General features: G+C 50.5%; 11 protein-coding genes across 11 annotated transcripts; 4 read left to right on the forward strand and 7 right to left on the reverse strand.

The window, feature by feature from the left end:
* Positions 1–1,284: 1,284 nt before the first annotated feature.
* On the reverse strand, positions 1,285–3,178 carry BO85DRAFT_417671 (putative plasma membrane SNARE protein (Sec9)). Its single transcript, XM_025657782.1, has 2 exons — positions 1,761–3,178; positions 1,285–1,705 (listed from the first exon to the last, which is right to left on the reverse strand). Exons 1-2 carry the CDS (start codon positions 2,961–2,963, stop codon positions 1,646–1,648), a joined length of 1,263 nt encoding a protein of 420 aa, XP_025517908.1. The 5' UTR covers positions 2,964–3,178; the 3' UTR covers positions 1,285–1,645.
* A 281-nt stretch (positions 3,179–3,459) lies between these two features.
* Positions 3,460–5,958, forward strand: BO85DRAFT_394029 (Sec1 family protein). Its single transcript, XM_025656906.1, has 4 exons — positions 3,460–3,601; positions 3,682–3,877; positions 4,143–4,354; positions 4,411–5,958. The coding sequence occupies exons 1-4, from the start codon at positions 3,524–3,526 to the stop codon at positions 5,905–5,907; spliced, it is 1,983 nt and encodes a 660-aa protein (XP_025517909.1). The 5' UTR covers positions 3,460–3,523; the 3' UTR covers positions 5,908–5,958.
* Positions 5,959–6,439: 481 nt separating this feature from the next.
* Positions 6,440–8,257, forward strand: BO85DRAFT_467618 (uncharacterized protein; the record flags this gene model as incomplete). The annotated part of the gene is made up of 4 exons (XM_025662198.1): positions 6,440–6,553; positions 6,626–6,892; positions 6,940–7,016; positions 7,063–8,257. The coding sequence occupies 4 exons, from the start codon at positions 6,440–6,442 to the stop codon at positions 8,060–8,062; spliced, it is 1,458 nt and encodes a 485-aa protein (XP_025517910.1). The 3' UTR covers positions 8,063–8,257.
* Positions 8,160–8,653, reverse strand: BO85DRAFT_255890 (uncharacterized protein). Its single transcript, XM_025654979.1, has one exon. It carries the CDS (start codon positions 8,514–8,516, stop codon positions 8,256–8,258), a length of 261 nt encoding a protein of 86 aa, XP_025517911.1. The 5' UTR covers positions 8,517–8,653; the 3' UTR covers positions 8,160–8,255.
* Positions 8,298–12,025, reverse strand: BO85DRAFT_447850 (telomere length regulation TEL2 family protein). Its single transcript, XM_025659797.1, has 6 exons — positions 11,126–12,025; positions 10,727–11,074; positions 10,587–10,673; positions 10,003–10,537; positions 9,236–9,952; positions 8,298–9,180 (listed from the first exon to the last, which is right to left on the reverse strand). Exons 1-6 carry the CDS (start codon positions 11,991–11,993, stop codon positions 8,718–8,720), a joined length of 3,018 nt encoding a protein of 1,005 aa, XP_025517912.1. The 5' UTR covers positions 11,994–12,025; the 3' UTR covers positions 8,298–8,717.
* Positions 12,026–12,375: 350 nt separating this feature from the next.
* On the forward strand, positions 12,376–13,905 carry BO85DRAFT_436911 (NEDD8-activating protein UBA3; the record flags this gene model as incomplete). The annotated part of the gene is made up of 6 exons (XM_025658593.1): positions 12,376–12,404; positions 12,453–12,554; positions 12,605–12,610; positions 12,674–12,753; positions 12,802–13,098; positions 13,154–13,905. The coding sequence occupies 6 exons, from the start codon at positions 12,376–12,378 to the stop codon at positions 13,903–13,905; spliced, it is 1,266 nt and encodes a 421-aa protein (XP_025517913.1).
* A 261-nt stretch (positions 13,906–14,166) lies between these two features.
* On the reverse strand, positions 14,167–15,457 carry BO85DRAFT_486430 (DNA-directed RNA polymerase core subunit RPC40; the record flags this gene model as incomplete). The annotated part of the gene is made up of 3 exons (XM_025663391.1): positions 14,167–15,138; positions 15,237–15,341; positions 15,413–15,457. The coding sequence occupies 3 exons, from the start codon at positions 15,455–15,457 to the stop codon at positions 14,167–14,169; spliced, it is 1,122 nt and encodes a 373-aa protein (XP_025517914.1).
* A 318-nt stretch (positions 15,458–15,775) lies between these two features.
* BO85DRAFT_394042 (NADH-quinone oxidoreductase subunit D) lies at positions 15,776–17,782 on the forward strand. The gene is made up of 3 exons (XM_025656907.1): positions 15,776–16,558; positions 16,626–17,346; positions 17,407–17,782. The coding sequence occupies exons 1-3, from the start codon at positions 15,887–15,889 to the stop codon at positions 17,442–17,444; spliced, it is 1,431 nt and encodes a 476-aa protein (XP_025517915.1). The 5' UTR covers positions 15,776–15,886; the 3' UTR covers positions 17,445–17,782.
* Positions 17,783–17,948: 166 nt separating this feature from the next.
* On the reverse strand, positions 17,949–19,317 carry BO85DRAFT_447855 (ubiquitin-conjugating enzyme E2). The gene is made up of 4 exons (XM_025659798.1): positions 18,989–19,317; positions 18,906–18,917; positions 18,648–18,798; positions 17,949–18,572 (listed from the first exon to the last, which is right to left on the reverse strand). The coding sequence occupies exons 1-4, from the start codon at positions 19,013–19,015 to the stop codon at positions 18,289–18,291; spliced, it is 474 nt and encodes a 157-aa protein (XP_025517916.1). The 5' UTR covers positions 19,016–19,317; the 3' UTR covers positions 17,949–18,288.
* A 458-nt stretch (positions 19,318–19,775) lies between these two features.
* BO85DRAFT_256011 (serine/threonine-protein kinase) lies at positions 19,776–21,521 on the reverse strand. Its single transcript, XM_025654980.1, has 4 exons — positions 21,172–21,521; positions 20,893–21,100; positions 20,684–20,840; positions 19,776–20,616 (listed from the first exon to the last, which is right to left on the reverse strand). Exons 1-4 carry the CDS (start codon positions 21,237–21,239, stop codon positions 19,814–19,816), a joined length of 1,236 nt encoding a protein of 411 aa, XP_025517917.1. The 5' UTR covers positions 21,240–21,521; the 3' UTR covers positions 19,776–19,813.
* A 1,834-nt stretch (positions 21,522–23,355) lies between these two features.
* BO85DRAFT_436916 (uncharacterized protein) lies at positions 23,356–24,351 on the reverse strand (the record flags this gene model as incomplete). Its single annotated transcript, XM_025658594.1, has 1 exon — positions 23,356–24,351. The coding sequence occupies one exon, from the start codon at positions 24,349–24,351 to the stop codon at positions 23,356–23,358; it is 996 nt and encodes a 331-aa protein (XP_025517918.1).
* Between the last annotated feature and the right edge of the window lie 721 nt (positions 24,352–25,072).

Below are 25,072 nucleotides of genomic sequence, written 5' to 3' on the forward strand. Positions count from 1 at the left end.
CTATATATTTCTAAGCCACTTGTTTCTACTACTACTGTTGCTGGCGCACATCTCCTACCCTGACAATCGTGCCACAACTGATGTCAATAATATTCAAACCAGTGTTTGGCAAGAATAGCAGATTGCTCTCAATATATATACACTCCAATATCCGTAATCCAACCGGACGATATATACCGTATCAATGGACATCAACTACTACAACGGACATACTAACGGCTACTACTCTCAGACAACCAATTCGTTCATAAGATAGAGTATTGCAGAAGATTTTCAGAAAACCTCTCACTCACAGCATCGTATTCTTGTTCTTAGACACATGCGGCATATAATGTATGGTGCGTGTATAGCATAGCAACACACTAATAACAAAAGCCGAAGCTCTTCCAACTTCATTCATACTCTCTTACAACCATCATATTACTTACCACAAACGTGTAATAACCGGTCACATTATTTCCAGCCTGAAAAGTTTTTCCTTTGATCCCATATTTTAGAAACCATACGAAAATAACAAATAAAAAAATTAAATCATCATTGAGCACCTGAAAAGCTGCTCCAACCCACTGACAATGAAACTGACATCATGTTATCTCCACGCGGCTAAAAGGCAACTCCACACGGAAACAAAACACAGAAATAACCAGGAACAGATAAAGATCAATTTCCCTCAATATTCAAAAGAAGATATGTGAAAAGTTATTTGACCACGGTCCCCACCGTGTTTCAGCCCAATATCCAACTGTTATGTAGCAGATTAATAACGGTTTGCCGCGAGGCCATAGCATACTACGCCTACGCACAGTGGGGCATACTAGATTACTGTCGACATACCATTCCTAGTTAGATCGGGTTGTTTGTAAATGGGCTGTATACGTCAGCTTCTCTCTTTGTCCGGATTTCATTTTCCTTAGCCGTGACTTTTGTGTTATTCGGATTTAATTACTGATTTGATTACTTGCTGTATGTGTGTGTGGGGGGTGGGGGTTGCATGGACTGATAATGAGACTGTGTGTCTGTCTAATGAGCGGAGAGGAGTGTAATATGATATAATATATGTAGTGTTTCAGGATCTGTTGGCTGCTTATGTTTTGCTTCATAGTTATTACCTACGGATTTGGGACGGGATGGGTCGGCTGACTTGCTGTGTAGAGTGTATGGCATGGCATGGCAGGAGTAACATATTGGTATTAAATTGTAGTGGGCGCATGTTCTTCGGCTATTAGGCGTGTGGCTTGTCGAGGATGACAAGATCATTGGACTGAGCTAATTGATGCCGGAAAAACTTGAGTAGCAGTACGGTAAGATTGCTTGAAGTTGACTATTGGAAAGCTATGCGTTTTCGGAGCCCCAAGGCAGAAAGTTCCTCCCCTGCAATTATTTGCGGGATTGGATGCAGAAGACACCTGAAATCCCACCGGGTTACGTCTAAGCGATATGGAAAGTCCTGGGTATGAGCTAAAAGGGTTGACATCTCTATTCGCGACTATTACTTCCTCCGTATGCGAAACACAATGGCCAAATGGCCGATAGCAAGCATAATGTAGTATAATACCCAAAACGCCAAGGATATGGTAGCAAGAGGTGATATGCACAGTAGAAATTCGACGGCACCAGGCGGTCAGTAATGGTTCTAAGGCCAAGCTTAATGAATTCTGTCCAGCTTGGCCCGGTTCATGGCGATTTGGTCGTCGACAAAGTCGCTCTACAAAGCAGTCAGTCGAGATTGGACTTCGTGACAGGATCTCAAAAGGACTTACCTTGGCCGTGATACGCTCCAAATGACGGTTCTGTTCGTCCAGCTCGCGACCTGTCGCCCGAGCAAGGCCATTCAGACGGCTCGCAGCTCCTCCAAGCAGATCCAGATTCTGTTCGATCTCGTTCTCCATCGCCTCATCCTCGCTGTCCGCCTCGAACTGGTACTTGGCACGATCAGTGATGTTGGTCCTGTTACGTGTGGTCTGCTTGGCCGCCTCCTTGTCGATGTCCCTGAATGTGCGCTCCATCCGTTGGTTGGTCTTGAAAGCCTCCTTCTCGGTACCCTCGCGAGTTTCCCGCTCAGCGCGGTGCGTGTTCAAAATCCGCTCATCACGCTCTCGCCGGCGCCGGGAACTGGTGAAAGGGTTGGACACATGAACAGCGAACATGCTCTTGTTGAGTGTCTTCAACTCCTTTGCCTTCTCCTCCGCGATCCGTCCCTCGACTGTAGCGACGTCCAAACTCTTCTCGGCATCATGGATACGCTCTCCCTGCGCACCCAAACGAGCGAGTGTCTCACGACCCGTCTCTTCGGCCTGGGCAGCCACACGGAGTGCATTGCGAGTTGAGGCGACGTCGCCCTGCTTGATGAACCGGATGTCCTGTTTGATGGTCTGAATTTCCTCCTCCTCTTCCTCCTCAGCAGTAAGGTGACGCTCCTGGTAAGTGGAGGTGTTGTACTCGTTGCTGCCTCCGCCATAGGCAGCTCCGCCCTCGGAGTAAGGCGGGGGAGGGCCGGCCTGCTGCTGTTGTTGTTGTGCCCGATCCCGAGCCCCTCCAAAAAGCGCATCTCTGTTGCCATCCGCCGCCGCGGGGTCATTGGGATCGGCGCTACCTAGTCCTCCATAGCCGCCAGGGCCGTACCGAGAAGCGGCAGGGGCAGCAGCACCCCCGCCACCAAAGCGGTCGGATCCGTAACCGCCTTGGTTTCCATATCGATTCGGCGCATACCCTTGATACTTGTTATCTCCGGGGATGTTATGGGCACCAGAGGGGCCAGCTGCGGGCGGTTGTTCTCCGGCTGGCAGAGGAGCCACACCCGCCTGCATCTTGGCCTTGGTGTAAGGATCGGTCGGGATAGGTTTAGCGTAGGGGTTAGCAGGCGGCGCAGGGCTCTTGCTCTTCGATCTGGAGCCGAAAAGTGCCAGACGGTTGCCGGAATCCTCGTCGTCGTCCCCGGACTTTTTAAAACCGAATCGGCCCATGGCGTGGAATGCGAAAGAGATTAGTAGTCGGCTGTGAGGGTGAGAGAAGGTCAAGGATATGCTAGTAGCGATTAATCCGGTGAGCGAGAGGATAGAATCTGAGAAGAGGACAGATGGAGGTAGAAAAGGGGATCAGAGAGGGACCAGCGCAAAAGATGTGAAACCAACGATAATAATAACTCCAGTTGGTCAGGGGAGCAGCAGCCGTCAGGGAAACGCCTCCTTAGGCATTATTGGATGGAGGGTCGAGACCCAAGGCGGAGGGTAATTCTGATACATCAATCTAGAAAGATAAAATGGGTAGTGGTGAGAGTAATGACGGTATCAGAACCATCAATATGACAGGCAGTGCACGCACTAATCCCTAAACGGCTAATGGGGTGGCTGGACCCTTTTCGCAGCCACGAACCAGTGGCTGCAAACGTGCAAACTTTCCCACTTTGAGTTGGTGGTTGCCTTCGTTTTGCTTCCGCCTTTCCTCTCCTCCCTCCGTCTTCTTCCCTTCAATCTTCCCTTCTCCCCCTCCCAATCACATCGCCGGAGCATGCTTCACCGCAGCCATGGCGCCGTATCCAGGGTCTGATGCAGACTATTTTAGGGACAAGGCGCGTAGGGATTTGTTAACTCTCCTTGAAGGCGTGAGTAAGCCTCCAACGTGTCCCTCAAGGCAGCAGCAATCTTCCTCGCCTTTGTGCATGGGCTGAATTTCGTGGTGCAGGTACGTGGTAAGAAAAACCTTGTCGTCAGTCAGGATCTGGCTGGTCCAGTCGGGCTGTTCGTCAAGTTCTCGCTGCTCCAGGAATACGGTGTAGATCGCGTGTTCCTGCTCGAGAATGGCAACGTGGACTCCTCTCAGCGCAACGTCGTCTTTCTAGTCCACGCGGAAAAGATACGCCAGGTGCGGGCCGTGGCAGGTATGTCCATTTCTTCCGGATCACCACCCCGTCGCCTTCTCCCATTGTAAATCCTCTCTATCCTGTGCCTCGTCATGCGATCATTGGCGAAGCTATGCCTCTATATCTCTTCGGGACAAACAGTAGATTACGCAGATCTATCTTCCACTCTACGTAGTCAGTCAAGAGATCCCAACATAGAGAGATTTGTATACAGCTCATCTCAAGGCCTTCTTTCAAATCACGCCCGATTGAATGCCATCAGTATGAGCTAACATTCCTCTAGAACAGATTCAGCGTCTTCAGCGCAACGGCAATGTTGAACATGAACTCTCCATATTCTGGGTTCCGAGGCGGACCCTTGTAAGCAATTCCATCCTTGAAGAAGCCGGCATTATAGGCGATGTGAATATTGCCGAATTCCCACTGTACTTCGCCCCTTTGGAACAAGATGTGCTATCCCTGGAGCTAGAAGACTCTTTTGGCGACTTGTACCTGGTAAGGAAGAGCACAACTTCCTGTTCCAAACACTGTTAACACCTAGTGGCATGCAGCACAAGGATCCGGCATGTATCTTCCACTCTGCAAAAGCCCTCATGGATATCCAGCAAAGACATGGCTATTTCCCTCGTATCATTGGCAAGGGTGACCATGCCCGACGCCTTGCAGACCTCCTACTGCGGATGAGAAAGGAGCTTGATGCTGAAGAAAGCTCGGGTCTTGCTGGAGTCTCTGCCAGAGGCCTTCTTCCTAGCGCAAGCACGGAAAGCCTCATCATCATCGATCGCGAAGTCGACTTTGGGACTGCGCTACTGACACAATTGACCTACGAAGGATTGATCGATGAGACAGTGGGCATCAAGAATAACCAAGCAGATGTGGACACCTCTATCGTCGGGCCTACGGCAGTGCCTCAGGCCCAGGAGTCTTCTAAAGCACCCCAGCAGTCCTCAAAGCAAGGACAAAAGCGGAAAGTCCAACTAGACTCCTCCGACCAACTTTTCAGCCAGCTGCGTGACGCCAACTTCGCTATTGTAGGTGACATATTGAACAAGGTTGCACGCCGTTTGGAAAGCGACTACGAAAGCCGACATGCCGCCAAAACTACCTCCGAGCTTCGCGAGTTCGTCAACAAACTTCCCACCTATCAACTGGAACATCAAAGTCTCCGAGTCCATACCAACCTTGCGGAAGAAATCATGAGAACCACTCGCTCAGATATCTTCCGCAAGATTCTCGAAGTCCAACAGAACAACGCCGCGGGCGCCGACGCTACATACCATCACGACGCCGTTGAGGAGCTAATTGCTCGCGATGTTCCTCTGAAGACCATTCTCCGTCTGCTCTGTCTTGAATCGTGCATGTCCGGTGGTCTCCGCCCCCGCGACCTCGAAAACTTCAAACGTCAAATCATCCAAGCCTACGGCCATCAACACCTTCTTACTTTCTGGGCTCTCGAAAAAATGGAACTTCTTCAGCCTCGTTCTTCCGCCACCACCATGCTCCTCCCTACCGCTGGCGCCCAGACAGGCACTAAGACCAACTACGGCTACCTCCGCAAGAACCTCCGACTGGTCGTTGAAGAGGTCAGCGAAAAGGACCCTAATGACGTTGCGTACGTCTATAGCGGGTTCGCCCCTCTCAGCATCCGTCTTGTTCAATGTGTTCTGCAGAAACCTTACATTCTTTCTCTTGTCAGAGGCGGACCTGTCACTGCTGCAACACCTAGCCCTGCAAGCGCCTCGTCCCCAGGATGGCTGGGTTTTGAGGACGTAGTGAAGAGTGCTCGTGGAGCTACGTTTAGCATTGTACAGAAGGGTGACGACAAGGCCATCAGGGCGCGGCAGACAATCAGCGGGAATAATGCGATCAAGACCGTTTATGTTTTCTTTTTGGGCGGAATTACATTCACAGAAATTGCGGCGTTGAGGTTTATTGCGGCGCAGGAAGCTCCCCGGCGGAAGATTGTGATTTGTACGACGAGCCTTATTAATGGTGATCGGATGATGGATGCGGCGATCGAGAAGGGGAATTTTGCGAAGTTGGAGTGAAAGGTGGTAAAGACTTAATGTTAGCGAATGATAATATCAATCCCACACTGTATGATTCCCTGGGGTCTGTAGGTAATGCTTTAGAAGTTGGTGCACCGCTGCCCATTTCATGTCTGTGGGGTCCCACAAGCCCAACAGGAATTATGAAACTTCAACTTTCTAAGTGTAGGGCGTGGCAATGATGTGGATCATTAGCAGCAGTGCATAGTTGTCGCCTTGTAGAATGTGTCCCAAGTGTTTTTTGTTCCTCCCAAGTATCCAAGGTACCGGAGCTGGGGGCCTCAGGCCTGAACAAACTCCACCCGAAAGGGGGCTAGCGGCCTTGGCACATTGGCCTTACTCTTTCTTCTAACTCGTTGTCCATCTATCTCTATCCCCTTAAGTCACCTAGCAGTCTTCCCAACCCTTGCATTTTTGGCATTAGGCCAGACAGTGAATGTTTAAACCCTTGAGCCTGATTTATTTGGTGCTGTGAGAGGCTACATTGACATTCATTTGCTCTGTAATCCCTCAAACCACCCGACCGGCCAGCATGCCGGGTGCGCTGCCGCTACTCCACAGACAAATCAGTCTCTCTGCGGCTCTAGACGACGATGACAATGTCCTCCAAGAGCTATCATACCCACAACGGCGCGTTGATTTCTATGTATACTTGTATCAACATCGCACCGTAATCGAATCTATTGTGTCGTATCATATGAATCTAAATAAAAAACAGACATGCCGTGTCGAAGAAGTCAAAGACTGGATCTCCGGAAGCTTCAACGTGTGCATCCCAGTTGTCATTGATGGGCAGGATGGTAGAACATCCAAAAAGGTCCTCATGAGGTTTCCTCTGCCCTATAGAGTGGGAGAGAGTCAACAACCAGGGAATTCGGACGAGAAGATTCGCTGCGAGGCTGCAACTTATATATGGACTCGGCAGAACTGTCCTTCTATATCCATACCGCAATTGTGGGGCTTCGCATTTGCACAAGGCCCATGTGTAAGTGAGTTGCTGAAGATTTGAGAGCCAAGTTAACCCTGGCCTAGTTCACCGCGATTCAGCACACCTCCATCTTCAGCCGCCTAAAATGGTACCTTCACCGTGTGCTATCGCCTCTTTTCGGGTATCCAATTCGACCACCTTACTCAAGTGGGAAACTGCCCTTACAGCCTGAAAACGGGTTATTTACTTTTGGACCACGTCGGGAGCTCGGATGCTGTGATGCTTTCTGAGTCTTGGGATAGGTTACGCCACGACCGCAAACGCAGAGCCAACCTTTTCCGCGGGTTGAGTCAGATTATACTATCATTAGCCCAGTTTCCTTTCGACCGAATAGGATCTCTGACAATCGATAACCATGGGATTGTAAAGCTCACCAATCGCCCTATAACACTTCGTCTTCATCATCTAGAAAACGAGTCCGTCCCCACAAACATGGACAGAGACCTCGTGTATTCGACAAACGATAGTTACTATATGGACCTGCTGTCCTATCATGACAGTCGGTTACGCCATGTCCCAAATTCGATACGAGACAAGGCCGACGGTGAAGCGCAGCTGTCAACTCTGACCATAATGCGAGCTCTGCTGCCACATTTCTCCTGTCGCAAACATCGACGTGGGCCGTTTATCATGACCTTGACGGATCTACACCAAAGTAACCTCTTTGTCGACAGCGACTGGAATATCAAGTCACTCGTTGACCTAGAGTGGACATGCTCACGACCGGTTGAGATGCTCCATCCGCCCTATTGGCTCACAAGTCGCGGAGTGGATCAGTTATACGAAGGAGAACATCTTGATGCTTTCAGTGAGATTCATGCCGAATTTATGGAAGTCTTCGACCAGGAAGAACAGAATCGCTCTCAAGCGGGAAAGAAAATTTTGGGTCTCGCGAGTATCATGAGGCGAGGCTGGGCAACTGGAAGTTTCTGGTACTTTCACGCACTCGAAACCCCCAAAGGTTTATACAATATCTTCCTAGATCACATACAACCAAGATACTCGAAACTAGATGATGCTGGGATGGTGGAGTTTGAACGGACTGTGTCGCCATATTGGACCCCAGACATACAAACTTTCCTTGACGGCAAGCTGAAGGAGAAAGAGATATATGAAGGTCATCTTCGTGATGCCTTTTCAGTCGCCCAAGAAGAACATCCAACCTAAAGTCACCTCCTGTGAGTTGAACCATCGACTTGGTCGATGTCATGCTTGGTTTCGACTCCCGCTCTGCCCCGTGTCTCCTTGAGTCGCCGCTTGACTGCCAGCACTTTCATTCTGAGCACGCCGACGTGCCGCCTGTCTCCGGCGATCCTGGGCGCTCTTCCCAGACGATGGCAACTGGTGCATCGTCTTCTGGTCACTCAGCCCGAGAGTGACAGCATTGCGAGCCTCGCGCTCTGCTGCGTACTGTGAGGCACATTCGTCGGCCATCTCGTGCTTTGAGAGCTCTTCCGTATCCTGGAGGCCTTCTCACACTGACTCTCAAGATTGTAGTTCTGCGTAAATCTCCATTAAACTTTAAGAGAGGCTTTAGCATGATAGACATGATCTTGCAGCTTCCCATGTCACTTGCAAATCCATCCAGAACACATGACCCTAAAGTAGAGAGACTTCGCATATCTAATAGGACCGGACCAATATGACTAAAGCCACCACGTTTGACACCTCTATAAGCAAAGCAAAACGAGAAGAGGACCGTCAATGTCCTCCTTCAAAATATTCTAGAGGATCATACATGACGGTTGGTGCATTTTGGAATGAGGTTGGGTATATCGTGTTGAGGTTGTTATAGACTTTATTGGGATTGTTTGATTAACAACTAGTACCTGAATCCGGAATTCACACCCATCAGCCGTCCCTGGTATCGCTCTATCACCTCTCCCAGTTTAACCATGACACCTGCAGCTAATGTCCGCACCTGTTCTCGCGGATCGCTTGTATCTTGGACCGGTAGTGTCCGATCAAATATCTCTCCTACCCATTCTTGCAGCTCCATGACTTGCGTGGCGAATTCAGTGACCAGGCGCTCTTCCCCGGAGGTCCCGGAGGCGACGTTCAAATCTACAGCTGCGAGGAAGAGAGATAGAAGCGAGGACAAGATGCCGGGATCGTCTGATATGGTGCGAGCGTGGAGCGAGAGCAGAAATGTCAATGTTTCGTGTGTGACGGCTGCGAGATGGGGCGTGTGAGGGCCCATCGTTGAGAAGATGAGTGTGAGTGTTTGGATGAAGAGACTAAGGAGATGGGGGGCATAGAAGGGGTTGTAGGAGGGAGCGGTGGAACTGATTCGTTAGCGATGATGACTTGTGGAAAACTTGGGGAGGAAGGAGAACATACGATGAAAATTGCATGATCATCATTTCGAAACGACCCTTCAGAGGGTAGAAGAACCCATCTGCAAGGACTCTGTATAGATCCTTTGCGGTGGACTTTTGTCGCTGTGCTTCGCGTTGCTGACGTTTCTTTTCGACTTCCATTCGTGAGGAGAATGTGCGGACCTTGAGTGCATTGGGCCCAGACAGGGAATCTGAGGCATCGGCAGCTAGTGGTTCGAGTGAGGCGCGTGATAATTGCTTGGTTAGGCTTGCGATTGGCGATTCGGTCTCAGGCTGATACAGAGCCTCGAGGTTACCAGGGAGCTTTTTGGACGGGAACGAAGCGTCGGATACGCGTGGAAGACCTAGTGCTTTAGCGTCTGCTTCGCCATTTCCGCCGAGTTCGCGAGCACTCAAGCCTAGAGCTGTGAGGATCGTAGAGCGCTGTGGTTGAGATAGGTCCCCATCGAAGAAAATGGCCGAGAACCAGTGGCCCATCTTGAGAGGTTGAGATACGATCAGTGCGATCATACTTTGAAGTTGGATTTCCTGGAATCTGGGGATCTTCCCATGCTCCTGTAAGCCCACAACAACGAGTGCCAGTTCTTCTGTATTCTCAGCAAGCTCCGTTCCAAAGCCGGTCTTGCGTCGGATTAAGGAAGGGGCGGTGGAAACAGCCAGCTCGTAGCGCTCTACGTTTTCCGTGTCGCGTAGGTAGGTTATGAGGTCGCGGATGTACCTAACTCACGGTTAGTGGCCATATGTGTTACGGTTCGTTTTGTCACATACACTGGTGCGGTAGGTTTGTTGCGTTGGACCAAGGTTGGGTCATCATCAGAATCTGATGGATCTTCATCAGGCTTTTCATATGGGATGAGATCTTCATCTTCTTCATCCTCTTGATCCGAGTCATTGGCCTCTTCTATGGCAACGATCTTTGCTCTTCTGGTGTCTTTCTTTGGCATATTGGTCCTAGAGGTTCGGTTTTTGGTATCCTTTTCAGTTGTCGCCGGAGGCCCTCTCAGCGATTCAATGGATTCAATAGACCCAACGGAATCGTGTAGTTTAGCAAGGTCCAAGTACCAATGTGCCTCATCACTTTCCATCTCTTCAAGATCAAACCTCATCCCTTTACCTTGCTGCTCGATGAGCTGAGAGATAGTAGTTCCAATCAGCATGCCGAGAAAGCGCGCTCTGGGCGAAGACGCTGCTAGGCGGTTCGAGACTGTATTCAGGAAGAGTCCGGTGCGTCCAATAAACATCATTGCTGCAGCATCAAGCCGCTGGAGGTAGCCTGCAGCGAGAAGAACAACTTGGGCATTGGCTGATATATGTTAGTCCTTTCTGCTATACATAACACATGGATATAGTACCTTCTTGACACCTAATGGGAGCGTGCTGAATGTAGAACTTGTCGCCTGATTGATCTAGACTCTTACTAAGAAGAGTATTTATAGAGTCTGATGTGATCCATGTCAGTTAGAAAAACTTTATCAAGCGGGCTTACTCCTACCTTCTTCCTGTGCTAATGTAGCCACTAGAGCACGGCGCAACCCAAGCGAATGGATCGAACCGCCTTGGCCTTTTGACAGCCAATCTATTATCTGACTTTGCAGATGTGACCGTTTTGACACGGCCATTGAGCAGAGAGCTGCTACGCTACTGACCACTTGTCCCGAGGTGTTGCTGGCACTGTCACCAGGTATCTCACCTGAAAACTGCCTTTTCTCAAGATCCCGAAAGACAGCCTCGAGCAATGCTAGTTGCTCCGTTGGCCGGAGATGGTCAAAAAGCGAGCTGTACTGTTCGGAAAGTGGTCGCTGAACAAGAAGTCCGGTATAGATCTCTTTGACAACCTGATCTGTATCATGCTTAGCCTACCAAGCCTAACAGTAAAGACTTACTCAAATACCTGTATAACCCAAGCTTAGCGACCTCCCAGTCAAAAGAGCCACGGATTTCCAAGCCTCTTCATCACTGAGAGCAGTCTTCGATGCCATATAGCAGATATTTGAACCTAGCCAGGTAGCGTATTTCGAGCCTTCCCCGATCCAAGAGATTGTAGAAATCCCGTCAAGCTCAGAGATCAGAGTAAGCGCTTCTGCCGCTGTAGACAATACTTTACTGGCAGCAAGCACCGAGAGCAACTCCCTCCAAGCCACTTGCTTCTGTGTCGCATTGCTGTACAGATTATCCATGTCAGCGTAAAGGCGAAACGCAAAGTCGCTCGGCTCCAGCAGGGCGGAAATGACCGCAAGTGTATCCCTAATCTGTATCTTATGACCGGATGATTTCGCCTGCTCAGCCGATGAACGGGACGCAGCTATGAGAGAACGGAGCTGGGTCACCAAGCAACTGATACCCGCAACGCTGCTGAGACATCTCAGAAGAGCAGCTCGTAGCTTCGAATTACCAGACTTTGAACTCTGGGTTTGTGGCCCAAGAGCCTCCCAATGATCCGGGATTGTAATGCTAACCAGAGCATTGAGAATTTGCGCTGTTACTGGGCGCGGGACCCGGATATCAAATCCATTCGGAGTTGCTGTTTTATTTGATGGATCTAGTATGGCTAGAACCTGAGCAATTTCGTGCTCATCGGGTTTTGCCTTCAAGATGGCCAGGATATGTTCTGAGGATGTTGGGTCCCCGGGGAGATCGGCTTTGGACCGGTTCTCAGAGCCGTTAGATGTGGTGCCTGAATATGTTCCCTCGGCAGCGGCCGACAAAATGGGCTGCTGGCTGTGCTTGACCGTCTTAACGGCCGTAAGTAGACCATCCATTTTACTAATGTGGCATTATCTTCGTAAAAGTTGCGAGGAAAGGAGGACCAAGTTGTGGAAGTTGGAGGAAATTGTATGGCGCGGAGGGGTCACGTGGGGCGGTGCTGTATCGATCTAACGACCATTCGAGACTCATCATCCTCATCATCCCACCATCACCTTCACGCTGTCTACAATCTGATAACTCGGATTTCATAGCAAAATAGCTCTTGGCTGTGCAGCCATTATTCTGCTTATATCTTGGACGCCAGACTATCTAAGCTGGCGCAGGAGCTCACAATAAGTGCAGCTCGGAGGCAAGAGATCACTTGCTTGTGCAACAAGAGCTTGGGTAGAGGCAAATAGTTAGCGACCTGGCTACTTTAGACAACATAATCGGAAAATGGCAGCTACAACTTCGCCTCAGCGATGGTGAGAAGAATTCTCCACCCCATAGCTGCAGCTGCTCATATCATCCAGGAAGCATCTATACAGCGTCCTGACTAAGTCCGGACCCTTCAGTGATGAAGATTGGGTCCCTGGACCAGAGACGATAAGTGCTTTAGAGTCATCCAAAATTCTGTACGTATCTGACTGTTTCGGACCCGTCGTGCTCGCTAACGGTACTGCAGGGTCATGTAAGTCAAGGCAATTCTAACTCCCTTAGAAATACATGGATAATAACCAAGCACTGCTTACAGCGGCGCTGGAGGACTAGGATGTGAGATCCTCAAAAACCTGGCTCTGTCAGGCTTCAAAGACATCCACGTCATTGATATGGGTAAGTCCTTCCTAACTTGTAGACACTACAAATGACCAACACGTGCAGATACGATCGATATTTCCAACCTGAACAGACAATTTCTATTTCGCCAGTCAGACATAGGCAAGCCCAAAGCTGAGGTTGCTGCTGCCTTTGTAGAAAGACGAGTTAAGGGGGTTAAGATCACACCGTATGTAGGGAAGATCCAAGACAAAGACGAAGATTACTACATGCAATTCAAGATCATCGTCTGTGGTCTGGATAGCATCGAAGCCAGACGTTGGATCAACTCGACTCTGGTCGGAATGGTCGATTTCGAGGATCCAGAAAGTCTGAAGCCACTCATCGATGGCGGAACAGAAGGTATGTTTGCTCACTTATGCTGGACACAAAACAAAGCACGACTGACCTGTAACAGGATTCAAGGGACAGGCGCGTGTAATTTTACCCACACTTTCCTCTTGTATTGAGTGTCAGCTTGATATGCACGCGCCGCGACCGGCCGTTCCTCTTTGTACCATCGCAACCATTCCGCGCCAGCCTCAACACTGCATCGAATGGGCTCATCAGATTGCCTGGCAGGAACAGCGCAAAGATGACGCCTTCGATAGTGACGACATGGAGCACATTGGCTGGGTCTACAATGCTGCTCTGGAGCGGGCGAAGCAGTTCAATATCTCCGGCGTCACTTTCCAGATGACTCAGGGAGTTGTCAAGAACATCATTCCGGCTATTGCCTCAACCAATGCTGTGATCGCAGCGGCGACCACCTCCGAGGCATTGAAGATTGCCACATCGTGCAACCCGTATCTTGAGAACTATATGATGTATGCAGGAGAAGAGGGCGTGTACACGTACACGTTTGAGGCGGAGAAGAAGCCGGACTGCCCGGTGTGCGGAAACCTGGCACGCAAATTGACCGTGAACCCAAATATGACGCTGGAAGAATTCATCGAGACTCTTGGAGAACGGCCTGAGGCTCAGCTGAAGAAGCCCAGTATGAGGACGGAGGAGAAGACACTCTACCAACGGTTCCCGCCGCAGTTGGAGGAACAGACTCGCGCTAATCTGAAGCTCAAGCTGAAGGACTTGATTGAGGACGGCCAGGAAATCGCAGTCAGTGACCCGGCGTATATCATCGATTTCCGCTTCCGACTGGCGTTTCAATAGACGAAGGGCCGCTGTGATGGACCGGCAACTACACGTTACGAAGAATTGCTGATGCTCTGATGATCATGTTCAAGACCTAGGAAGTCAAATCTGCTTTTTCTATCACAAAAAGATCCCAGTCCAGACTCCCAACAAGTGTAAAGAAGGTTGTCACCAACTTTTCGTAAATGTACAAAATCAACAAGACAATCCAACGCCAGGCCAATGCATTATATAGCTTTGAATCATTTTTCACGGAAGGCTGAGTCAAATGGCTTTGACTTAGCGCATAAGGTCCGTCAAGCCCCGCTTCCATCTTGCGCATTTCAGCTTCAGGACCTTGACACTCTCCAGGAAGAGGGTATCGCTTTCGAACTGGCCAACACTCTCGATGTTAAAGATGAAGTGGTCGCGGACGCGACCGAGCTTGACCTTGCCCTGGAACTCCTCGTGTCTCAGACACTCTCTGCTGACGGTATCCTTGAAGGGATCCACAACAACTGCCTTCAATTCGCCCTCGTGGCCCTCATATCCGCTGTCCTTCTGCTTGGCTTCCTCACGGGTGACCTTCTCGAGGCCAATGACACCGCTAGGGAAGCACTTGGCGAACTTCTTGGCATCGTCTCCAATGATGGGGCGGAGGATCTTGATGTCGGGGAGTAGACGGTAGGTAGCCGTGGCGACGGGGGAGAATTTGGCGTGGTCGGCACCGATACCCTTGATACAGTGAAGTTCCATCTCGATCGACTGACCAGGACGGAGCTTGGCGACCAGGATGTCCGGGTTGACAGGCTGGATTGCGTCATCACCAGCAAAGAATTGTTCCTGGCGACCGACGGGGTGGAAAGTGATATCTTTGGCGTAGACGTGCGCATTCTTGTAGAGCTTGCGGGGATCATCTTCCTCCGGGTCCGCGTTGGGGTTCTTGGTACATTCGACGTCCAAGCGCAAGACGATGGTGTTGTAGTCGGCGGGGTTGCTGCCATTGGGATCGTCGTCGGTGGGCTTCTTGAACCAGCGCATCCAGTTGATGCCCTCCACGGAACCCTTGAGGGGAATCAGACCCAGACGTTGTGCGAGAACCTCATCCTGGATGACAGAGGTGTTGTTGTGGACGAAAACGTATTCGATGGCGATGCTGGGCACCTCGGCCATGAGAATACGACGGAAGGCATTGGCAATGGAGGCGTCGACCCCGATGAGAGAGAAGGAGGCTTCGAAACGCTCGTTGCGGTGGAAGTCGATCTTGAGATCCTGTTCGCGAAAAAAAGGTACGTGTGAGCGCAAAGCTGATGGGACTTGTGTGGAGAAGTGGCATTGTGAGCGCGAACACTTGAGTACTACCAACGTACATTCTTGAACTTTTCGAGGGACCATTCGTGCGACTCGCCGGGCCAATGACCAGGGAAATCTGTGGAGGGGATGTTGGAGACGGTCTCTGGGTTGATGTCAACGATCTGGAAGTCAATGCAGTCAGTATGATGGACGAAATAGGAACAAGAGGTCACGGTCGGAAGACAGAACATACCCTTCTGCGATCAAGCTCCTCCTGCGAGGGAACGAGAGGCGCCATGATGAACGATGGACTTAGAAGCCGCGGGGAAATTTGGAGGAGGAAGAGGGACAGACAAAGTGGAGGGAGCAACTGCGAAAAGTTCTTTGGCGGAAGCGGCAGTATTTTCTGAAATTCTGCAGGCCGCAAAGGCGGAGAGACTGGTGTATATAACACACCCAGCAGTTTAAGGGGAATAGGCACTAGTGGTGAGAGTTTTAAGTGGCTAACGGCAGACCAACCAGAGACGGGCTGATGACCATAAGCTCCTCTCACGTGACTGCCCAAATTGTATCTCGCCTGGAAAGCGCAACCTCATCCAACGAGGAGCAAGCGTCAGTCCGCATCGCTTCCAATCCCCGCCAATTCCCCCTCCTTCCAACCCAATTGCGTCTGGATTGAGGGCTCTCCGCCTCGCTTCACCCTCATCCTCACTCCCCGCTCTCCCGAATGGCTGCTTCCTTCACTCGCCTGGCGGGCAGCGCGCCCAAAAGGCTCTGCCTCCGCCCCTCGAGCTTCTCCAGAAACACTGCTATCCCCAGATCCCGGACGATTTCGACGTCGCTGCCTCGCCGGTATGCAGAACCCACCAGCTACCAGGCCACCCGCCTCATCCCGGCCGACCCGACCTTCACATCTCTGGCCAACAAGGAGGGCCCTTCGGAGGCTGATGTGGGCGCCGCCCTCGAGTCCGAGGACACTGGAGCCGGCCGCAAGATCCGCCATTACACCGTCAACTTCGGTCCTCAGCACCCTGCCGCTCACGGTGTGTTGCGTTTGATTCTGGAGCTCAATGGTGAAGAGATCGTCCGCGCCGATCCCCACGTCGGTCTGCTTCACCGTGGTACCGAGAAGTTGATCGAATACAAGTCCTACATGCAAGCCCTGCCATACTTCGACCGATTGGATTACGTCTCCATGATGACCAACGAGCAGTGCTTCTCCCTGGCTGTTGAGAAGCTGCTGAACGTTGAGATCCCCGAGAGAGCCAAGTACATCCGGACACTGTTCGGTGAAATGACACGCATTCTGAACCACCTCATGTCCGTCCTTTCCCACGCGATGGATGTTGGTGCTCTGACACCTTTCCTGTGGGGTTTCGAGGAACGTGAGAAGCTCATGGTAGGTGTTTTCTGGCATTCTGAACTGTGTGCTAGCCGCAATGACTGACATGAGTTCTTGAATATAGGAATTCTACGAGCGTGTCTCCGGTGCCCGTCTCCACGCTGCCTACGTCCGCCCTGGTGGTGTGTCCCAAGATCTGCCCCTTGGTCTCCTCGACGATATCTACCAGTGGGCCACTCAGTTCGGTGACCGCATTGACGAGACCGAGGAACTGCTCACGGATAACCGTATCTGGAAGGCCAGAACCCAGGGTGTTGGTGTTGTCAAGGCTGCCGATGCCCTGAACATGAGTTTCACTGGTGTCATGCTGCGTGGTTCCGGTGTCCCCTGGGATATCCGTAAGTCCCAGCCTTACGATGCCTACGACAAGGTTGAGTTCGACGTGCCCGTCGGTGTCAACGGTGACTGCTACGACCGTTACCTCTGCCGTATGGAGGAATTCCGCCAGTCCCTGCGCATCATCCACCAGTGCCTGAACCAGATGCCCGCTGGTCCCGTCCGTGTTGAGGACTACAAGATCTCCCCCCCTCCCCGTGCGGCCATGAAGGAGAACATGGAGGCTCTGATCCACCACTTCCTTCTGTTCACCAAGGGTTACGCCGTTCCCCCGGGTGAGACCTACTCCGCCATTGAGGCTCCCAAGGGTGAGATGGGTGTGTTCCTTGTCAGTGACGGTAGCGAGAGACCCTACCGCTGCAAGATCCGTGCTCCTGGATTTGCTCACTTGGGTGGTTTCGACCAAGTGTCTCGCGGCCACCTTCTGGCCGATGCTGTCGCTATTATCGGTAAGCTATACCCAAAGTGCCTTGACCATATCAACAACATACTAACATTTCTCTCTTTAGGAACGATGGATCTTGTGTTCGGTGAGGTTGACCGGTAGAAAAGGATAGGACCGTCTGATCTCCAACGAAGACCTGTATAACAGCTCAAAGACACATGACCCTGATTTATTGGTGCCAAAATCTCGATTAGAAGTTGCAGATATACCAAGAGAAAGATTAATTGTCTCTACTATTACCATCACATTCGGCTTGTGTGCGAGTTTGTGTAACAGTTCCACCTTTGGGCTATGGCGATCTCCCCAAAAACCAGGTTCAACCTGCTGTACCAATGTCCTTTTGCTTGTTACTTTGCTTTATGGCGTTGAACTTTTTCCTTTGTATCTGTGTCGCTGATGTTGCTTCCGTCGACTGTGTCTGTCCTCCCCTTTTTTTTTTCTTTCCTCCTTGTTCTCTCTTCCATAAACCCTGTGTATAGTGACTCAAAACATCGAGTATGATTTTGGATTTGGTGCAGTAGTAGAAGTAGTAGTAGTTTATGGGAAGTAAACGTGACAATTTTAGATGTAACCATAGGGTCAATTTTCAGTGTACGGAAGAGAGTGTGTAGCGAAATATGTATGTGTATGTATGTTGTAATATCTATAAGACAGGAGATGTAACTGCAAAGAAAGAAAGAAAGAAAGAAAAAGTAAACAAGAAAAAAAGAAAATTAAACCCACACGTAAATGCATTTCATGCATAATACCAACGCTCCATCCGGAAATCCAGTTAAACTCCTTGTTCGCCTTGATAAGGATCAAGCAAGCAAGCAAGAAAAGCAAATAGCGAACCAGGAACATGAAGATGATGTGAATGAAATGGAAATGGAAGATCAAGATCACGCGCCAATATCAATGCAACCACCACCACCACCACCGATTTCACCTCCCCCTCCCCAGAACACTATACATTATCATCATCATAATGGAAATTGATATCCCTAGGTCTCCTCCGATTATACGACACAAAGTCACTATCACCGGGAGGTCGCTCATTGCGCGAATTAGCGGTCAACATGCTCTGAATGCTCATGCAGACGCTCTCGACCGTCTGTACGGGTGACCAGCCTGCCGAGCTGAGCAAATCGAGACATATTATGCCGTTGCTGTAGATGTGTGGGTGGATGGGGATGGGACGGGGGTGGTCGGAGGTGGGTGGGCATTCGATGAATTGGACTTCGGGGGGTTCTATTACAATTTTTCAAAACTAATGCGTTAGTATTGTTCATGGAGAAAATTGTAATTGTGGGGGGGTAACAATACCGATTGGGTACTTATTGCTGAAGGTGAATTTGAGTCGGTATGTCTCGTTCTGGTAGAGCGGGTTGGAGTCGAGGACTTTGATGTCCATTTGCCATTCCTCGAGGTTGTCGGACTTGACGATTGTGATCCCGGGGGGGAGGTGGTCTTTCATCTGTTGTGGTGGGGGGGTTAGTTGATTTGTGAGGGAATGGGCGCCATTGGAGTGTAGAGATTGGTTGTGATAGATCTGGTAGGGTGAATGCTGCAGGAATGGATTACCTTTAGGAGCTCCTGTTTGTAGATTTGTGTTAGTTGCAATGGTCGAGATGATGAGCGGGGTGGTAGGTGGCATGATGACTTACCTTGCTCAGGCGCTTGCCGGCAAACATGGTGGGCAGAGCGCCTCTTCAAGGTAGAAGTGACAGTCGGTTTACTGGAGATTGCTCAGGGAAGATCTGGTGGGTAGTAGTCGGCCAGCCTTGTCGGGAAGGAATTGTCAGATCGTGGAGGCGCACAGATGTATGACGTCTACAACTTAGGGCGGGGCGATCGAGGAGACGGCGGATGAGTTGTTGGACGGGGCGGGCGCAGTGATAGACTGAAAAGTCACAGTGCTAAGGGATCTAGTAGTAGTGAATGCCCGAGAGAGATCTGAGTGAAGAGAGAACTGCAGAGGGGAACATGAAAGAGAGGGAACAGGAAGTTACTTAAAGAGGGCCGCGAGGGTATCTCCGGGCGATCATCTGCTGGCGGTGGCTGACGGGGCCGCACCCCATCACCTGATTGGCCCGGACCGATCACGCTGGGGACATCTCCCACGTGATATCCCGGCATCTGATTTGGTCATGATTAGACTGTTGTTTCTACTTGCCTGATCACAATTTGGAGGCAATTACATCGATGCGAGTCATCTACATGCGGCGTATAGTTGGAAGATCATGTCAAGCCGAATATGAATTCAGATCACAGAAAGGAATATTATCTCCGTAAACCGAAGCCTCCATTAAAGTCCCATCTCGTTCAGCAAACCAAGAAACAGCAAAAAGAATACGCCAGATCAGTATATGGACGGGGAATCATCGAAAGTTATTCACAGAAAACAGTTCAGTGATGGTCCGTGACCCAACAAGAATGGAACCGGTGCAGCAGCAGAAAGCAAGTCTCTATCAACGCCATCCGATCAGGCCTCATGCATGGGTGGTCCGCTCACGAGCTTCGCGCTCAACCTTCTCGCGCTCCTCGTTCTCCTTCACCTCACGGACCTTCGCGAGCACAACTTCACGGAAGATGGCGCCGCGGGCAATCTTGCTCAGACTGCGCTTCTTCGTGCCGGTCGCCTCGCCCTCCGCTGGCGCGGAATCCGATTTGCCATTGGGCGAGAGTTGAGGGAAGGGCGTCGTGCCAGAAGCCTTCTCTGCCATTTCCACCGGGCTGGGGATGTCCTCATCGTCTTCCTGCATCTTGAGGGCCTCAATGCGGTTCGCCAGCTTAATAATCTCGATGCCTCGGCGGAGACGAGAGCGGGCAATGTAGGCACGGATCTCGGGCAGCAAGTCGCGGTCGCTGGCCGATTCACCGGTCAACCAGGTGTGCTTCAAGGCCTCATCGGATGTGACACGCTTGGAAGGATCGGGCTGCAACAGGGTGAGGATGAAGTCCTTGGCGTCCTGGGAAACATCGCGCCAGTAGCGCTCGTGGAAGATGATCTTTCCGCTCCGGCACTCTTCAATCAAGTCGGACAGGTTCTCGGAGCGGAAGGGGGAGTAACCGCAAAGCAGGGTATAGGTGATGACACCGAGGGACCACATATCGACGGCCTTGCCGTGACCCTGCTTGAGCATGACCTCTGGGGCGGCGTAGCCGAAGGAGCCCGCCATGCTGGTCAGGACCTCACTCGGGCTATCCAGCATCTTGGCAATACCGAAATCTGCGAGGACCAGGGGGGAATGGGGGTCGGGACCAAGGTAGAGAAGGTTTTCGGGTTTCAGGTCTAGTCAGAGTGGATGCCAAGATTAGTCCAAGCCTGAAATATGAACAACTGAACTAATTGAACGTACCTCGGTGAACGATATTGCGTTCGTGCAGGTAATGAACGGCGCCCAGCACCTGGCGAATGGTCTGAGAGGCATCCTTTTCGGTGAACTTGCCGTACTCGCAGATCCGGTCGAACAGCTCACCACCAGTGGCCAGCTGTGTGACAATGTAGAATTTATCCTGCCATAGCGTTAGACAAGGGACCGTCTAGAGTATCCGTGATGCAACCGACCTTCGATTCGAACCAATCGACGAAATGGACAATGTTGGGATGGTCGAGAGCCTGAAGCATCTCTAGTTCATCGTAGACCATGCGTTCGTTGCCCCGGACATTCTTCTTCAGGATGATCTTGATGGCGACCTTTCCCTTGCTGCTGTCGGCCTCACGAACGATACCGTACGTACCAGCGCCGAGTGTGCGTCCGAACTTGTAGTGGGACCTGCAACGGGTTGCACAGCGGTTATTATATGTCTGCAGATGTAAGGGGACGCGAGGAGGATCCTATCGTACTTTTTCTCGTAGCTTTCGGGCTGTCCCGACAGCTTGTTGAGCATATTATGGACTGTGAAATCACCCATTGGTCAGCGCTTGGACTTGCAGAAACAGAGAGAACTGGTATAGCCGCTCAATAAAATCACCAGAGAGGTGGATGGGTGCAAGCAGGGCAAGTAGTGATGGGACGATCGAACCGAAGAGCCAGAACAGGATGAGCATGCCACCTGCATGGACGCAATGGCCCCAGGTGATGGTGGACATCAGAGACAAAGACATGGCTCATGAAAGACATGAGGCTGCCGTTCCGGGCGCGATAGCACAGAAACCAATCAATGGCTGTCAATGGCAAGCTGGGCTAATGAAAGTGTATGCCATCGTGGAATGAACGAATGGCTGATCGGCGACGAAAGAAAAACAAGAGAAGGGAAACGAAGAAAGGTAAAGACCTACAACTCATGGTGACTGGAGTAGAAGGGCCTTAGTGAAGGCCCTAGGAAGGGGGGTTAATCCGTGAGTAGTAAGTAGTGTGCGGTGGGCTCGAGACCAGCGAGCGCGAAGCTGAATGGGAACCCCGCACGTGAGGGAGGTTGGTAGCGGGGCGATTCGAAAGTGTCAAGATCGCGAAAGTCGCGTTTGGAGGATTTGAGGATGAAGGTTGAAAAACAGAAACCTGGGGGAGGAAGACGGAAGAAGTAAGTATTTGGTGGGATTAACTTCCGTACACGAGCAGCGACAGTGTCCGTGTGGAGGGTGGGAGGGGGGAAGGCTGATTGATGGTGGGTAAATCCCTCCATCCACCGATAGGGGGTAAGGAAAAAAAAGACTAAGACTAAGTAACTAACTGGGTAAACACACGGTACCTGATCGGGGGGTCGCTGCTTATCGCACGTGCAAGACTCTGGCAGGCCAAGGTGAAGCAAGGCAATGCAATGCGCTGTTGTTGTCGGTCGGAAAGGAAAAAAAAGGAAGGAGGCTAAACAGTTGATAGACAGCTGAAACTGGACCAGAAGAGAAGAAAGAAGAAAGGGAATAAATCTGGTTAAGGAGGGGGGAAAAGAGAGCGAGAAAAAGGTCAAGTTCTGGCCCGGCGATAGAGTTTAACCCATTAATCCCATGGCTGCCCAGCACAGCCACGGGGGGTTTTCTCTCAGCGGGGCTCAATCTCGAAGGGAAATCCTATCTATAGGGATTGGATGGTGGAGGTCGGAGTGATGGAGCGGCCACGCAAGGCTGATGCTCCTCCAGGCAGCGCATTTTAGTAGGCTTAGGCTGATCCATGGATGCAGCAGTCCCATAGTCACAATTAGTTAGGTCTGGTGTTCAATTACTACATAATGCAGTGTAATTCGGGTTTGGATATCCGTCCGTATTGACACATTACCAACTTTACAGCCTGATGCTTTTTACATGATTATGACCATCACATTCCATGCAAGTGATATGTTCTGGTACTAGAGTTTTTCGCCCTGAAAAATGAGGGAATCTAGAATAAAAAGCGGCTTAGGGTGAAACGGGCCCCCAAATCTGAAATCGGCCAGCGGGCCAATGCTGACACGCCTTTCTCCTCCAGGCTGAAACATTGCCGACAGTCAGTCCCTGGAGCTAATTATTTTGGCGCTTTGTGCCTTGGGCACCAGCCACACACAAGAAGAAAAGAAACATAATGAAGAATGTCGTATTCGTTTTAACTATTTTTTCTTCACTCCCAGTCTTCGAACTGAGACATATTGGTCACAATATAAAAGGGGCTATGTCCGCCAAGTTTCTGATACTAACTATTTCTTTTCTTCTTTTTTGTTTTGGCCCCCTTTAAAAGGATTGGCGCGGAGATGCAGCCTAAAATCTCATCTGGGATGCTTAGCCGGATTGACGCCGGTTCATTGGATCACCGTCTAGCCCTGACAGGCTGACTGACGGCCTGCTCTCTTCGGATGATTCCTGTCCTTCTCCACTCGGGCTGAATGCAGGTTTCCTGGCTAGCCTCGTGGAAATTCCAATTAGCTAGTTTCCTTGATTACTTACTACACGGGCTTAATTAGGCTGTCTGACTTGCGACTTCATCTTGAAGGAGGCTCAACCAATTCATTGAGCAAGCACCTGTATTACCATAATGGGTATAATGACACTAACAAACATCCTATCATAAACCATAACTAACACCAAATTCCCCTAAACCATCATGGCCATCATGGATCAATCTCAAGATCTTCCCAAATACAATTCATCCAACACTCGCTCACAATACTCCCGATAATAGCCCTCCCCCTTCCATCCACTTCTCTGTCCCCGGATTCCCACCGTCTGCCATCCATCCCTTCGCAATCTCGCAATTCGTTGCTCTGTACTCTCCTTGACCCCAAACGAAGACTTTTCCCTTCCAATGTCATCGCCATCAGCAACATGCTTCTCCTTGACCGGACTAAAGCTCCAAAAGGATCCGGATCGTCGCATGCCCTTGGACATGCGCCGTGCATACTGCATCTCAGCCACGTCCGTGATCATTCTATGCAGCGTGGTAATACTTGAAGTAACCTGCTGACGGAGGAAAACGATTGTTGTGTTGGTCTGTAGTTCGCCTTTGTAAGCTGGTGTCTTGACTGATTGCCACATTTGTATACCAACTTCCTTCTTGGGACCTGTATAGATAGACGCAGAAGTAGTGGGGGCAGCGATCCTCAACGGCAATGGCAACGAAACCCCAACTCCTGCCTTAGCCACACCCATAGCATGGTTCTCACCCTCGGAACCCTGCAGAGAGCTACTACCTCCAACCGACTCCCCAGACACCTTCCGCACCTTCAATGGTGAAGGAACAAGACCACGCTCATCCCCATCCTCAATTCCCTCTCCACCGTCATCGAAAAACGACACCTCACTATACGTCGAGATAGTGGTGTTGGTATAATCGAAGCTATTGTCACTCTCCCCCGAGAACAGCATCTCTTCCTCTTCCTCATCCCATTTTCTACCATCTTCCCCATCATAATCATGATCAGGACGACGATGGTACTCCACAAACGGATCACCATCTTCCTCACACATCAGCACCCCACTGCCACCATCCCAACCACCCTGCACCTCCTCCAGGACACCCTCACAAACCCCAAACCACTCCACAGCAGCCTGCAAAAGAGGCAATTTCTGACCGGAGAACTGATGGGCTGCAAGACCCATCCCTTCATATGAAACAGCCATGTAGAATGTGAGATAAGTTTTGTATATCTATACCCCACACAAAAACCATCCGATCATTAGGAGAAATCTTGTTAGCACATGATCTCAGAGATTTCAAAGTAATATAGTATATTCTCGTAGTTAGGAAAGAAAAATAAAATAAAAGGATAGAGATAGGATAGGATAAAATAGTCTTGACTGTACCGGCTGCTCCGTTAGAGACAAATGTTCTGCTGCGTGGGCGATGCATTGGCGGTAGTGGTGAGAGGTATAGAGGTTTTTGATTGTGCGGAGGGTGAGGGGCCAATTTGTGGTTCCTGATGTCTTGGTTCTTGATGTGGTTGTTGGGTGGGAGGTTGGAGATGGAGATGGAGATGGGGTTGAGGATGTAGTTGATCGAGTGGTCATTTTGGTTTGGGTGTGTATGTCTATATGGACATGTGGTTAAAGGTTGTTGATTGTCAGTTGGGTCATGGGGTTACTAAGTCCCGAAGGTGTTGAAGGAGAATGATTAGGAGTCGTTGCTTTGCAGTTAGATAACGGATATAGAAATGGCAATGAGATGCATCCACCTCATGACGCGCGTCACGTCCAGACGTGACGAGGTTGAGTTTCGTGTCGAGCCACGAGGGTCGGGATTATACAGTAGTTATCTACACCTGGATCGTGATTGCAATGTTTGTTGATAAGATAATGTTGCAGTGGGTTCCTATACGTAAGTTGGGCCTGACCGGCAGTGAAT

Source organism: Aspergillus piperis (genome assembly GCF_003184755.1).
Source record: "Aspergillus piperis CBS 112811 unplaced genomic scaffold BO85scaffold_5, whole genome shotgun sequence".
In the NCBI taxonomy this organism is placed as follows: domain Eukaryota; kingdom Fungi; phylum Ascomycota; class Eurotiomycetes; order Eurotiales; family Aspergillaceae; genus Aspergillus; species Aspergillus piperis.